At 39.1% G+C, this 13,680-nt stretch overlaps 2 protein-coding genes across 3 annotated transcripts in view; one reads left to right on the top strand and one right to left on the bottom strand.

Annotated features, from left to right (window-relative positions):
- foxm1 (forkhead box M1) overlaps positions 1–13,498 on the top strand; it is a 33,779-nt gene extending 20,281 nt beyond the window's left edge. Inside the window, exons 7-9 of the mRNA XM_073059356.1 lie at positions 1,081–1,138; positions 3,158–3,354; positions 9,177–13,498. Of these exons, the coding sequence (XP_072915457.1) occupies positions 1,081–1,138; positions 3,158–3,354; positions 9,177–10,040 (1,119 nt within the window). The 3' untranslated portion in view covers positions 10,041–13,498. The remainder of the gene's footprint in view (positions 1–1,080; positions 1,139–3,157; positions 3,355–9,176) is intronic.
- LOC140734808 (uncharacterized) overlaps positions 1–13,680 on the bottom strand; it is a 65,179-nt gene that overhangs the window by 30,954 nt on the left and 20,545 nt on the right. The gene's annotated exons all lie outside the window — the stretch shown is intronic.

Genomic DNA, 13,680 nt, shown 5'->3' with positions numbered 1-13,680 from the left:
TTTAAAAAACCCAGGAAAGCAAATGATATTCAAGAAATGTCATCTTGTGAATAATTGCCAGATCAAAGGAAGAAAATCGAGAAAAGAGGAAAGCCAATGTAGCTTTTGGGCTACATCCACAAGAATTGTAGGCAACAGAAAATGCTTACGGGATTTCCTTTAGCAACATTAGTAAATTGTTGTACTTCAACCACCGCTGGGGAAAAATGCGCTGTAGTCTGTCACTATCATTACTGCCCATTCAGTCATGCATTGCAAGTAATTAAGTATCCTCAAAAGTTACATTAAGATTAAAAATCACTTTCATTCTAAACCAGCCAAGGCAATCCTCTGCCACTTCCATAATTATATAAATAACAGCTTATCGGAAGAGTTCGTTTTTGGAAAATGCTGTATGGAGAGGCTGTACCACATTTGCAGTTGCAAGCCTTTTTTTAAAAAAAAACTAATTACACATTCATTTAACATTTGGAATACCTATGAAATGACAACAGTTAACCAGATGCTGTACAGTGAGACCTTTTGATTGGGAAAAGGCTACCTTTTCACAGGGCATAATTGAGGCTTTTTTGAAGTCCTGTTTATCAAGTGCCTGCTGCTCTAAGCTTTAACTTATTGATGCCAGCTTGCTCAACTGATGCTGCATTTCATTAGCATTTTACGCATAGTTCCTGCTGTGAATCTCTGCCCTATTTGCTGTCTGTCTTACCTGGATCAGCAGCTACAAAGAAAAAGACATGATCTTGGTAAAAAAAAAGCAACACAGAAACCAGGTTCCTGAGCATGCAATTTCAGGATTGTAAGACATTTGATATAGTTGCTTTGCCATCAATTTCTCATCATAATGCCCTTCAGGAGATCCAAATAATCTAGATCTATGTATTTGCCATCTGTATTGTACATACGTATTTTCAATCTGGTCAGTGACGAGTGGTATCTACTGTTAATTTAATTCTATATGGTTGGGAATTTTAAATCTTGCTTTTTGGGTGTGGACAAATGCAATGCAAATTTGGACAAATGCAATGCAAATTTGAACATATGCCCAATTTAATCTTTCTAAATTTGTTTGATTTTTAGCAACAAAAACGATCCAGCAGCACAGAGATGCCAACGAGCAATGTAGCTGTCAGCTCAGGTGAGTGAAAATGCAGTTATTTCAGAATATGAAACAAAGTTATAGAGTCATAGGGCATTACAGCACAGAAACAGGTCATTTGGCCCAACTAGTCCATGCCAAAGTATTAAACTGCCTAGTCTCATCAACCTGTACCTGGTCAATAGCCTCCACGTCCTTCCCATCTATGTACTTATCAAATTTCTTTTACATATGTACAATGTCCTGTGTATGTTACTAAAAAGGGCTTCTTTGGTTTGTTACGAGTAGGAATGCTTCTTTGTCTGTTAAAAGTTTCTCTTGCCGTTGTTTCGCTTTAGAATGGCTGATATGGTAATTGTATTCATTTGTTAATCAATGGGGAATGTTATTGTGTTTTGTGAGGCTGGGAACTTGGGGGAGGGGTTGCGCGGGCTTGGGGTGTAAGAAGAGTCCGGAGGGAGACGCCGAGGAAGGAGGACGTGCGCTCGGACGACCACCGGGGAGTCCGAAGTGGGAGTTTCGGGAGGACGACCACCGAGGAGTCGAATGGTTCGCTGGATGAGCTCCACCGATGTGCACTAAACTGACTGAACTTTGATAAGTTGGCGCTTTTTGTTTTTTTCTTGTATATATATATATATATATATATATGTACCGTATATATATTAATATATATATATATATATTGTATTGCCTAATACTCTTTTAATTTTAGTAAACTCTTTAAAGTGTATTTCATAACGGTATTTGTTGTGGGTTTGATACTGTTGGCGGGCGCGAGGCATAAACGCGATTCTCACAGCACCTGCGTGTACGGGAGGTGGGTTGGTGTGTGGCTGGATCTCTTTTTCCCCTAGACATATAACAGCCTGTTGCATAAGTGTTACACATACATAGGTATTTTGGGATTTAGTGCAGAATAGGCCCTTCCATTTATTTTTTGCTGTGCCACCCTGCAACCCCTGTTTTAACCCTATCCTAATCACAGGACAATTTACAATGACCAATTAACATACTAGCTGGTACATCTTTGGAACGTGGGAGGAAACCAGAGCACTTAAAGGAAATGCACACATTCCATGGGATGGACACACAGACTCCTTACAGATGATGTTGCATTTAACTCTGAACTCTGATGCCCCAAGCTATAATATTATCGTGCTAACCGCTGTGTTACTGTGGCACCCCAGAGAAATATTCTCTGCACTCTTTCAATCTTATTGATTTCTATAGGTAGGTAACCAGAACTGTGCACGATACTCCAAATTCAGCCTCACCAATGTTTTGTACAACTTCAACATAATATCCCAACTCCTGGACTCAGTACTTACATTTATGAAAGCCAATGTGCCAAAAGCTCTCTTTACGACCCTATCTATTTGTGAAGTCACTTTCCAGAAAGCATTGATCTGTAATCCCAGATCCTTCTGTTCTACCCCACCTCTCAGTACCCTACCCCTCACCATGTAAGTCCCACCCTGGTGTGTGCACTCACAGCCCCAAGGTATAAATGAATGCTGCTCTTCATGTTCACCCTTTGTTTGATTTTCAAGGAAGTAAGCACGAACACCAGCAAGAAAATACATAGTGGAGTACTTCTGTGTGCCACTCGTTACTTATTCAAACACCACATCGCAACAGGCCAATAACACCATCTTTGCTTGTATAATAGCAAGTAACTACTGTTGAAGCCTTCTACAATTGTCAAAAGGGGCCAGCCATTGTAGTATTGAAAGCAGCATTTGCTAGGTTTATTGACAAAACTTTGGAGAGATTTATGTCCATAAGGCATTGGATTCTACTATAGAGTAGAGGGTATTTAATGTGGAGGTAGCTTTGGGTAGGACAGAATGTAGTAAAGCAGGGCCCAACATATATATAGCATCAAAATAGAGAGAGTTCTTACTTAAATTTTACAGTGTCTTTCAGCTAAACCGACTCGGTCATCACACTGTGTAGCTCAGTTACTGTCAGTGTTATTTATCTGACTGGGAGAGGAAATGTTTAGTTGTGCTTCAAAGTGATGAAACTGCTGCATAAAGTGTTTTCTTTGCACAGAAGTGAATATGAGAAAAATGAAACCCCTGTTGCCTCGGACGGACTCCTACCTGGTGCCCATTCAGCTGCCGGTCACCTCTCCCTTAATCTTACAGTCATCGACTCAGATAACTCTGCCTGGAACGCAGGGGCATCCTTCCTCCACTACGAGCAGTGAGTTGGCCAGGAAACGCAAACGTGTCCGGATTGCACCAAAGGCAAGCTTTTCTTTGATCCTTTGATACACTTCCTAATTTGAGATCATTGTTGATTTATAAACTGTCAGCATTTCAAGCTATGTATGGGTATGGCTTTAAATTGCAGTAACTGAATCAAAACTCCTCCTTCACTGCTGTTTACTATATTGTAGAGGCCTACATTCCCGGCTATGAATCCTGCTAATAGGACCATTAAACTCTCTCAAAAATAGAAGTAATTTCACAGCCATTCCAGCGATTTCTGTCTGTACTAAAACTGTATTTGAACATTATGCTTCTGGGAATGGCTAACCTTGACTGATATATTGCTTGATCTCTGAAGGTTTCTGGCCTTGCTCACTAACATTAGAGAGTGGCTTATGCTTTTTCATCCTGGTGTGCAAACAACAATAATGGCTTGTCCACCATGATTTCCAGTGTGTGTAATTAGTAAGCTCATAGTGGTTAAGAACAGCAGCAACTGTTTTCTTGTTAGTGAGAGATAGTCCTTTTGACCCCAACCCTCCTGTGAAGTGCCAACCCAATGAGGAGTTTAGTATCCAGAGGAAACCCTACAGCTCATTGAACGTGAACACAGATCCACCTCAATGTACTGTTGGTTTCATTTAGACTATCAAGTGAATAGTATTCACTTTGGTTGTAGTGGATTTATTCATCTACTTCTAATTGGCACAGTTCTTTGTTAGCCATAAGGCCTTGGACAGATTTAAAAAATGTACTCTCATGTGACAATGAAACTAATTTTCTGACGTCCCTACTTTGTGAGATTTAGATTTGACATTTGCAGGAGTTCTAATCATATTATCAAAATTGTTGGGTGAGAGTCTTGCTTGAAGGACTATTTTAGTTAGTGAATAATCATTATAGCTTTCTGTTCTTAAAAACAGCTATCAGACTCATGTTGCCCCCTCGTTGGAGTTTTGAAAGCAGCTTTTGATTTTAGTCATACAGAATCAGAATCAGGTTTATAAATGGCATGTGTCGTGAAATTTGTTAACTTAGCAGCAGCAGTTCAATGAAATACATAATATAGAAAAAAAAATTAAATATAAATAATAAATATAACATATAAATATAAATATAACATATCCTCAACTTCTGACAACAACCATTCAACTCACAATTGTCCTTGAAAGCAAATGTTTCCATCCTTTTCACTGTAACCATAAGGTAGTTATAATTGAGTAGGAAAGTAAGGAAATTTGGACCATACAGATAATGTTCAATCTCTTTCCCAAACCCCCATCCCTGCCATCATAACCAACCATTACTTCATCTGCTTCTGAAATAATTTTTTAGAACATATACCCCAAACTTCAAAGGAGAACCCTAAAGTGTTTGCTGCATGTTTGTGCAAAATGGTTCTTTGTCTCCTTGCCCCTGTTCTTTTCTTTGTCTTGAAACGGTGTTTTGGATTTATACATTGCTAAAACTGTGTAAATCTTCTATATTATATCACCTCAGTTGAATCCTTTCAATCAACAATTCTCCTTCTTTTATTCAAGTCCTACGAGACAGAACAAGCTGAAGGTGTTGTATTTCTTCCTGATTTTTAAAATGAAAAGGAAGGTGGATCTTGGTACTCAGCAGAGGATACACCTGCAGGCAAACTAGTTATTTGTTAATTATAACTATAGAGTGCAAGTACATTCAGGGTAACTTCAATCAATTGTTTTCTGCAAATTAGCCCAAAGCTGTTTTTGGATAGTCTTGAGGTATGCTAGTTTATAATCTCTGGTTATTGACCATTTAACCACTGTTACCATAAGGGGGAGACAAAGCGAAAGGCAGTTATTTCTTGGTACGATAATACAGACCTGGGCACAGATCTTGCCCTGTAACAGTTTGGGGCCTTGATCAATATTTTCGTGTCCTCTCTAGCCACAGGCAAGGTCCCAGAGGACTGACAAGTGGCCAATATTGTTTCATTATTCAATGAAGGGAACCAGGGATAATCCTGTTAACTACAGACTGGTGAGTCTCATGTCAGTGGTAAGGAAGTTACTAGAGAGAATTATTAGAGATAGGATTTGTGAGAATTTGGAAAGCCATGGCCTAATTAAAGAGAATCAGCTTGGTTTGTTGCAGGCTAAGATGTATTTTACTGATGATCGAGTTTTTTGACAAAATGACAAAGATGTTTGATGAAGGAAGAGCTATGGATGTTGTCTACATGGATTTTAGTAAGCTGTCAGACAAGTTTCCTCATGGCAGGTTCATCCAGAAGATTAAGATGCATGGGATCAATGGTGAATTGCCATTTGGATTTAGATCTGGCTTACCCATGGAAGGCAGAGGGGAGCGATTGAGGGACTTGTTTTAGCTGGAGATCAGTGATTAGTGGTGTTCCACAGGGACCTCTGCTGTTCATAATGTGTGTAAATGACCTGGATGAAAATATAGATGGGTGGGTTGGTAATTTCGTCACCACTGCTCAATACAAAAGGACACGACTTTAAGGTAATGGGAGGGAAGTTCAAGGGGGATATTAGAGGAAGGTTTTTTACTCAGAGAGTAGTTGGTGCATGGAATGCACTGCCTGAGTCAGTGGTGGAGGCAGATACACTAGTGAAATTTAAGAGACTACTAGACAGGTATATGGAAGAATTTAAGGTGGGGGGGGGGGTTATATGGGAGGCAGGGTTTAAGGGTCGGCACAACATTGTGGGCCGAAGGGCCTGTACTGTGCTGTATTATTCTATGTTCTATAATATAAAGATCGGTGGTGTTGAGCGTAGTGTAGAAAAATGGTAAAAAATACAACAGGACATCAATTGCAGATACGGGCAGAGAAAAGGCAAATGGAGTTTAGCTCAGCCAAATGTGAAGAGTTGCACCTTGGTAGGTCAAGTGTATGGAGACAGTACACTGTTAAGGGCAAGATCCTTAAGTGATGGCGAGCAGAGGGATCTTGGGGTCCAAGTTCACAGCTCCCGGGAAGTGGCTGCACAGGTTGGTGGGGTGGTTAAGAAGGCTCATGGCATGCTTGCCTTTATTAGTTGAGGCATTGAGTTCAAAAGTCAGGAAGTTACGTTGCAGCTTTATAAAACTCTAGTTAAGCCTCATCGTGAGTTTTATATACAGTTCTGATTGCCCCCCCCCCCTCCCCCCATTGTAAGAAGGATATCAAGGTTTTGAGGAGGGTGCAGAAAAGGTTTACCAGGATGCTCCCAGATTAGAGGGCATGTGTTATATCAAGAGGTTGGATAAACTTGGGTTATTTTCTCTGGAACAGCGGAGGCTGAGTGGAGATCTGATAGAGGTGTATAAGATTTTTGAGAGCCATAGCCATATACAAAGTAGACAGACAATATCTTTTTCCAAGGGTTGAAATGTTTAACACTGGAGGGCATGCATTTAAAGTGAAGGGGTAACTTTAAAGGAGATGTGAGGGGCAAGATTTTTACACAGTGAGTTGTGGGTGCCTGGAATGTGCTGCCTGGGGTGGCGGTAGAGGCAGATACATCAGGGATTGTTAAAAGACATCTGGATAGCCACGTGAATATGAGGGAAAAGGAAAGGCAGGGATATTCTGTAGGCAGAAGAGATTAGTTTAGTTACTAACTTAATTAGTTCGGCACAACATTGTGGACTGAAGACCCTGTTCCTCTGCTGTACTGTTCTACGTTATAAGTTTGTACTCCTCAGCTATAGTCCCAGCAGGAGTGCAGCAGCTCCTATCAGACAGTACAAACTTTTGTAGGTCACTGAAAATGACAAATAATTGAGAAAAAATTTGAAATTTGTTGCTGAGGCTTCTGAGCTTTTGCATGGTTATATAGAGAAAAGGCTAACATTTCTTTGAGGATCAGCCAACATTCAAGTTGAAAACCTAGACTGATATTTTTGTCTATTAAAAGACAAAGATAAACTGGTTCAAAACTTGCCACTAATTACCTTTTTATATTACTATTATATGTCAAAGCTAGATCAAGGAATATAGTGTTCTTTAATATACTGTAGCTAAACATCCCAAGGCACTTTGTGGGGTCCATCATTAAATAAAAATTGACTAGCAGAGCCAGACAGGTGCTAGTTGAGCAAATTGTTAGAACCTTGAACCAAGAGAGGGGATTAAGAAGCATCTTAAAGAAGGGAAGGGAAGTGGAAAGGTTTAGGGAAGGAATTAGAATCCAAGGTCTTGCTACAATCAGAGGCAAGTAGATATAATACAGGGTTTTTAATGCTGAAGGAGATACAGAAATAGACAACTCATTGTCATGAAAGGATCAAAGACAATAATAGTTTAGAATTAATATATTGCTTATCCAGGAGATGCAAGTTTAAAGTAATTTGATGAATTTGACTTGGTATGAATTGGGTCATAGGCAGGATAATTTTGACCTTGTTTATGGAGGCAGCAAGAGAAACCAATCACGATTGCATAGGAATAGTCTAGAGGCAAAGGATTAATAACACATGAGCTAATGCAGAAGTAGACTTGGAAGAAGTTTTTGAAGGCTAAAATAGCTGATCTTGGTGACAAAATCGTCTATAGTTTGCATCTCCTTTCTGGGTCAAATATGATATCCAGGTTGTGAATAGTCTGGTTCAATATAAAATAGTAACAGGAACAATCAAGGAGTCAGTAAGTTTGTGTGGCTGTTCAAGACAATGGTTCCATGCTCCTGTATTTAATGGAAGGAAAATTTGGGCTCGTCTTGTACTGTTACATAAGTAGGAAGATAATAGAGTGGTGGAGAGAGTTTTTAGTGAGGTTGACCTGTCTGTGCTCAGTATGTCTATGGAAACTATTGTGGTTTTGGATAATTTTGGAGAAAACTGCTGCTGAGAAATTGAAAATGCCATGGATACGTCCTGGGGGACAGCAGACTCAACTTTGCAAGTTCACAAAAGGAGGCAATTGCTGTTTATGTGGATAAGGTGTGCATGGAACCAGGCAAGTATGCTCCCAATCAAATCCATGAGAGGAAGATGAAGTAGCCAATCAAGTTAAAGGTTACAAAATGTATTAGAGGCAAAGGGAAATAGATCATCATTTTCACAATCACATTGGATGCCAATATTGATCATGGCAGTTTTGGTACTACAGTACATGAAGAAATCTAGCTGGAGGATATCAAGTTCCAGCTAAGATGGGAGACTAAAATACTCCCAGTGACTGGAGAGGGATTGGAGATTAGAAGTTGGACAGTGGTTTTCAAAGATAATGTGATCAAGGTGAGTAATCAAAACCTATCTAAAGTATGTGTTTGAGGTTGTTAGTGAGAGACACTCATGTGAAGCATAAACTCTGGCCTGTTTCTGATGTTGTCAATATAATGTAAAAAAATAAAGCAAATAGTTGGCTCTTTAGCTTGAGCATCAGTTAGATTTGGCTATGTAGTCAGCAGTGGCTTCTTTGGCCACAGTTCTCTCATTCTTGAATTAAAGATCTTCAATCGTTGCACGCTGCCTCCTGGTAACATTAACCACACACATCAGTGGGGCAGTTGTCTGACAATACATGTATGTGAAATATGCATGACAAAATTCAAATTTACTTCTTAATAATCCCACTTTACTGCCTCTTTGCTGCTAGACTCTTTATCCAGCCTGTAGCTTGGCTTCTTGCTAAACTTAACTAAAGCACCATCACACACACCCAAGCCCTGCCCAACAAAATTCCCTCTCATTGCTCTGCTTTCTTCTTTCCACAAAATCAAGCTGATGGTTATCTATTTAACTCTCTATTCACTTTTGACTGATTGCACATCTATGGAGTGTTGGTGAGTTTATTTCTGCATTAAAGATATTGTTCAAGTGCTATCCTTCAGCATGAATGCTTCTGAAGTAATTGATTTAATTTGTATTATGTTTAGGTAACAAATGATATGGTGAGCTGTAATCAACCTTTGACTTCACTAAAGCACTCTGAGACTCCACTCCTGGTTCAGGCAACTCCACCCGTGGGTGAAGTGCATGAAAGTTCTGCAGCAGCAAAACTCTGTGAAGCGTCCAAGGAGAGCAGCTCCAGGCGGAAGCAGAAGCACGTCCTCCAGCCTGTGGAGGAGCCAGTTCTCTTGTTCCCAGAAGTCAGTGAGCCTGTAGCAGAGACTGGATTGGATTCGGGACTCGTATCAGATATGTCAGCATTCCACGAATCTCAAAACCTGGACCAATGCCCAAATGTTTCCAGCAATGCCATGGATTATAACTTCAAAACGCCTATCAAGGAGAAGCCCCGTGATCTGCCAGCTTCTTCCACGCCCAGTAAAAGCACCAGTAGAAGCTCTCCCGTCACTGTGGCCAATGGTTGGAAGATTGCATTGACCCCTTTGAAAAAAGATGATAGTTTATTTGAGTTCAGTCCTGTGAGGACACCTCTTAGTTCCTTCTTTACACCATTGCAGAATAACACAGGCTACCTGAGTCTTAGCAGTACACCTTATAAGGAATTTGCTCTCTTTGAATCGCCGCGTGAGCTATTAAACTCTCCAGTTAAGGACCTTGTGCCAGACGCAAGTGCCTCCCCACTTCTGGAGGACAAATGTTGCCGAAGGCTTCAAGTAAATGTAAATGGTAACACGTCAATAAACAGATCTCTGACTGAAGGATTGGTCTTAGACACCCTGAATGACAGCCTCAGTAAAATATTGCTGGACATCAGCTTCACGGGCCTCGAGGAGGAGGACTACGAACTTGGAAACATGAGCTTGTCAACACTAATCCCAGATTTGAGATAAATAGGTTTGTGATGGGCAGAGGATCTTGCTGTTTAAATAGTTTCTTCATAATTAACTTCAAGCTGGTTCAATTAACAGCTTAAAATTTAGAAAAATCAGCCTCTACTAGACTCTTGGGCAAAATGTTGGTTCATAGATAAACCTTTGGATTCCAGTGCCCTGATCTGTAAATACTTGGTTCTTTTCCTATCTGGGCTGTGCTTACTGTAACTTGATTAATCACTGTTCACTGTTACCTGTGTACTATCTTTTGCAATGTCCATGGAGCAGTTCACATAAAGTAATATTTTTGATGTATGATTGTGATATGTTTAATGCTGCTTTGCCTTTATAGACACCAGGACCACGGGCCACTTTCAAACGGCCTTGTGACTTTTCTACCATTGCATTCTGTAGCTGTCCACCAGACTTTCTGATTGATACTGCTGTTGTTCTGGATATTAGATGCCTCTCAGGGGATGTCAAACTTCTGTATATAATGTTTTGTAAATACACTATTAAAATATAACGGAAATTTATAAGGGGAATGGAAGCCTTTTAATAAAAAGGGTTCAGGCAGGATGAGCAATGACCTTCCTGGTTTCGGTGAAGTTCTGAGTTGAAGGTTAATGTCTGATTTGTAAGATTTGAGATAATGCTGACAAGTCATAGTTGATCAGTGTTTGTGTGAGTTATCTGTATCTCAGAGACTGATGTTAATAGCTGATTACATTCAGTTCCAGCCCCTTTTGTTTTAACAGTATTAACAAAAGAGCCTTGACATCATTTAGCACCTGATGTTAATGTTCTGAGCTTAGACTGGTGATCAGTGCAGATTTCAGATTTTCCGTTATTTTAGACGGCTGAATTTATAGTTTCTTTCGAGAAGGAAGGCAAAATTTAATAAGTGTGTGAGATTTTCATTTCAGATTATTCGGTATCTGCTCACCAATACCAAGATCATCCCTTCTTGATTGGAGAAGAGAACTGCGTGTGCCTGGCTTATAAATGATCTTGTATAAACGTTTAAACTATGGCTTGAGTATGCATCATTGAAGTTCTGTTTTAAATATGTGATTTGGTTCAGATTAAACTGGTGAATGTGAACAATATTTTACTATTAAACATTTTAATAGTTAATAATTTAGATTAATCCATGAAGCACTGTACAAGAGCAGCTCGAGGTATCCCTGAAGACAGATGGCATTGTTGTACTAGGGATTTGAGGTCAAGGTTTTCTATGAGACTTGACTTGCGGCCTCCGTTTGAGATCAACGGCTCATTACTCTCCCACTTGCCAAATGGAACATTCTTTATCTTAGCTGAAGTATTCAAATATTTTCTCATCCTGGATTGTTGTTGTGGCCTCTAACATGCGTTTAGCATGAGGAACTGCCTTGTGATTTTTCTAAATCATTTTATAAACCAGTTCAGTGATTGACATTTGTGTGCACGAATGCAAGTCTTAGAGGGAGACTCGCACACTCATCAATGTCTCTGCTAATTGATTGAATGATTCCAATCACGTTTATCAGGTGTGACTTGCTTTTCATTATCTATGTTGGCTGTCGGTAATTAATCTGTTTAATCAGATAAATTAGATTATGTTCTCCAGACTATCTGTCATATAGATTTATCCCTTTTTTAACATTTGCATCCTCTCATCCACAAGCACTGTTCCCATATCCAAGGAGAATTGAATGATGTGGTCAGAGTATCTGCCATTTACACCTCCCTATTTTCCTCAGCAAACTAGGATTTGGACCAGGTAATTTTGTGTCTTCCAGCCTTTTAAGAAATTGCATTTTGAATATTTGGATTCAATTTAAAGTTTTTTTTTGGTCAATTGACAACATCCTGCTTAGTGAAGAATGATGCAAAAATTTTAACTTAATACATCGACCATGCCAATTCAAGGAAGATGTTCCTTTTTGGCACCGCCTTTCAAACCAATCTTTCACTGTTTATTAGAAAATTTTATTGGTCATCACTTTTCAAAACTCAGCCTATTTACCTTGATCAATGTACCCACTTCATTCATAATCTTCCTTCTTTCTCACCATTATAAAATACGGCCAGCAATGTCTCCCTTCCTTAGATCCTGGTACTTGTTATTACGACTACAGTGTGACAGTTTGTACTTTCAAGACAGCAGCCCTTTTCATGCTTAATGCATTTGACAACATGCAGTCCAAACCCACCAAACTTATTGATTCCTGCTCTTTATGGATTACATTCTATTTTAATACCACCTGTCTCCTGGCCGCCCTTGCTATTTCTTGAGTAAAATTAAAGCACCGATCTTCTTCAGCCCCTGGCATTGCCCCGCCTTGCACTTCATGTGGTATTCTATTCTTTGGTTCAAATGTTAAGCTAAGCACCTGCTTCTTGACATTGCTTATTTCTTCCCTTTAAGTTTTCATCTTTATTCATTTCCAAGGAAGGCTTTTATATATAAGAGAGAGAGAGAGAGCCCTGCAAATCTCATCACTAAGCTGAATTTCTTTTCTGCATGTTCACTGCATATTGATCACTGTTTACAGATCTTGGATGTTTCCCAGTATTGTGCACCAGAAAATCTTTTTCCAAAATTAGACATTTATACAAAAGTTTCATTGTAGCAGTGCAAAGTATGCACATTGCAAACAAGCAGCATGTTGTATGTATCTAGAGTATTTTCTTAATTTAATGGGACACCTGATTGAAAGCTGTATATTGCTAAGGTTATTCAATTTAAAAATATCCTTTTAGAAATAATTTTTTGATGGGAAAGTCTTTCACATATGCATTTTTTTTTCTCTCCACGTGACGAGGGAGTCCATAACACAGGATAGTTAAGTTTTGATTTTGTAGTTGATCAAGACAGTGATATCAGGATCAAAACCATTTTAAGATTGTGTTATCGTTTGTATCAACCAGTCAGCAACACTATTGGTTACATTTTTCCTTTGAGTACCTATGTATGTGATCAAGGTATATGCACTGATATCAGTGGTTAACTAATTGAAAGTGTCCATTTATCTAAGGATCACATTGAACAGTAGATGCATGTGAGTGTGTGTGTGTGTGTGCGCATTTTAAAAATAATTGTAATCTGTTCCCACTTTGCATCCCAAAATATCAGTGAACTACTGTAACTCCTTTCTTTCTGTAAGTGCAGACCAGAATATGCAATATCAATAATTTTGGTCAAACATTCCCACAACTGGGTCAACAGATCATGCAACAGCAACAATAGTTGTAAATTATGAACTATACAGTGTTTTCCAATGCAGTCTTTGTAAATATTCCATGTTATATTACTTGTATATAATCCAGGCTCAGTCAATGCACCTTAATAGAAAGAACACAGTCTGTGCCCTGGGCTTCTTATAGAAGTATAAGCAGTTCATTGTGACATTGGATGTGCTAACAATCCTATAATTGGTGAATAAACTGCTGTACAGTAATTGAATGGCAATAAAAATAATTTACCCTAATTGTATTAAGGAGTCTTCGCTTTTCTTTCCAAACATAAAGCTGTTCCTATTTTCAACCTTCTGCTATTTGTGGGGAGAAATTCACTCCAAACAATGAACTAAAATTAAGAAACTTGAAATAAAAATACCAATGAGTAATAGAAACAGAAGATGCTGCAAACACTCAGTAGGCCCGCTGCCGG

This window comes from Hemitrygon akajei, chromosome 10, assembly GCF_048418815.1.
Source record: "Hemitrygon akajei chromosome 10, sHemAka1.3, whole genome shotgun sequence".
NCBI lineage: Eukaryota > Metazoa > Chordata > Chondrichthyes > Myliobatiformes > Dasyatidae > Hemitrygon > Hemitrygon akajei.
Note: the sequence above shows the minus strand (reverse complement) of the source record. Positions and strands in the feature narration are given on the sequence as shown.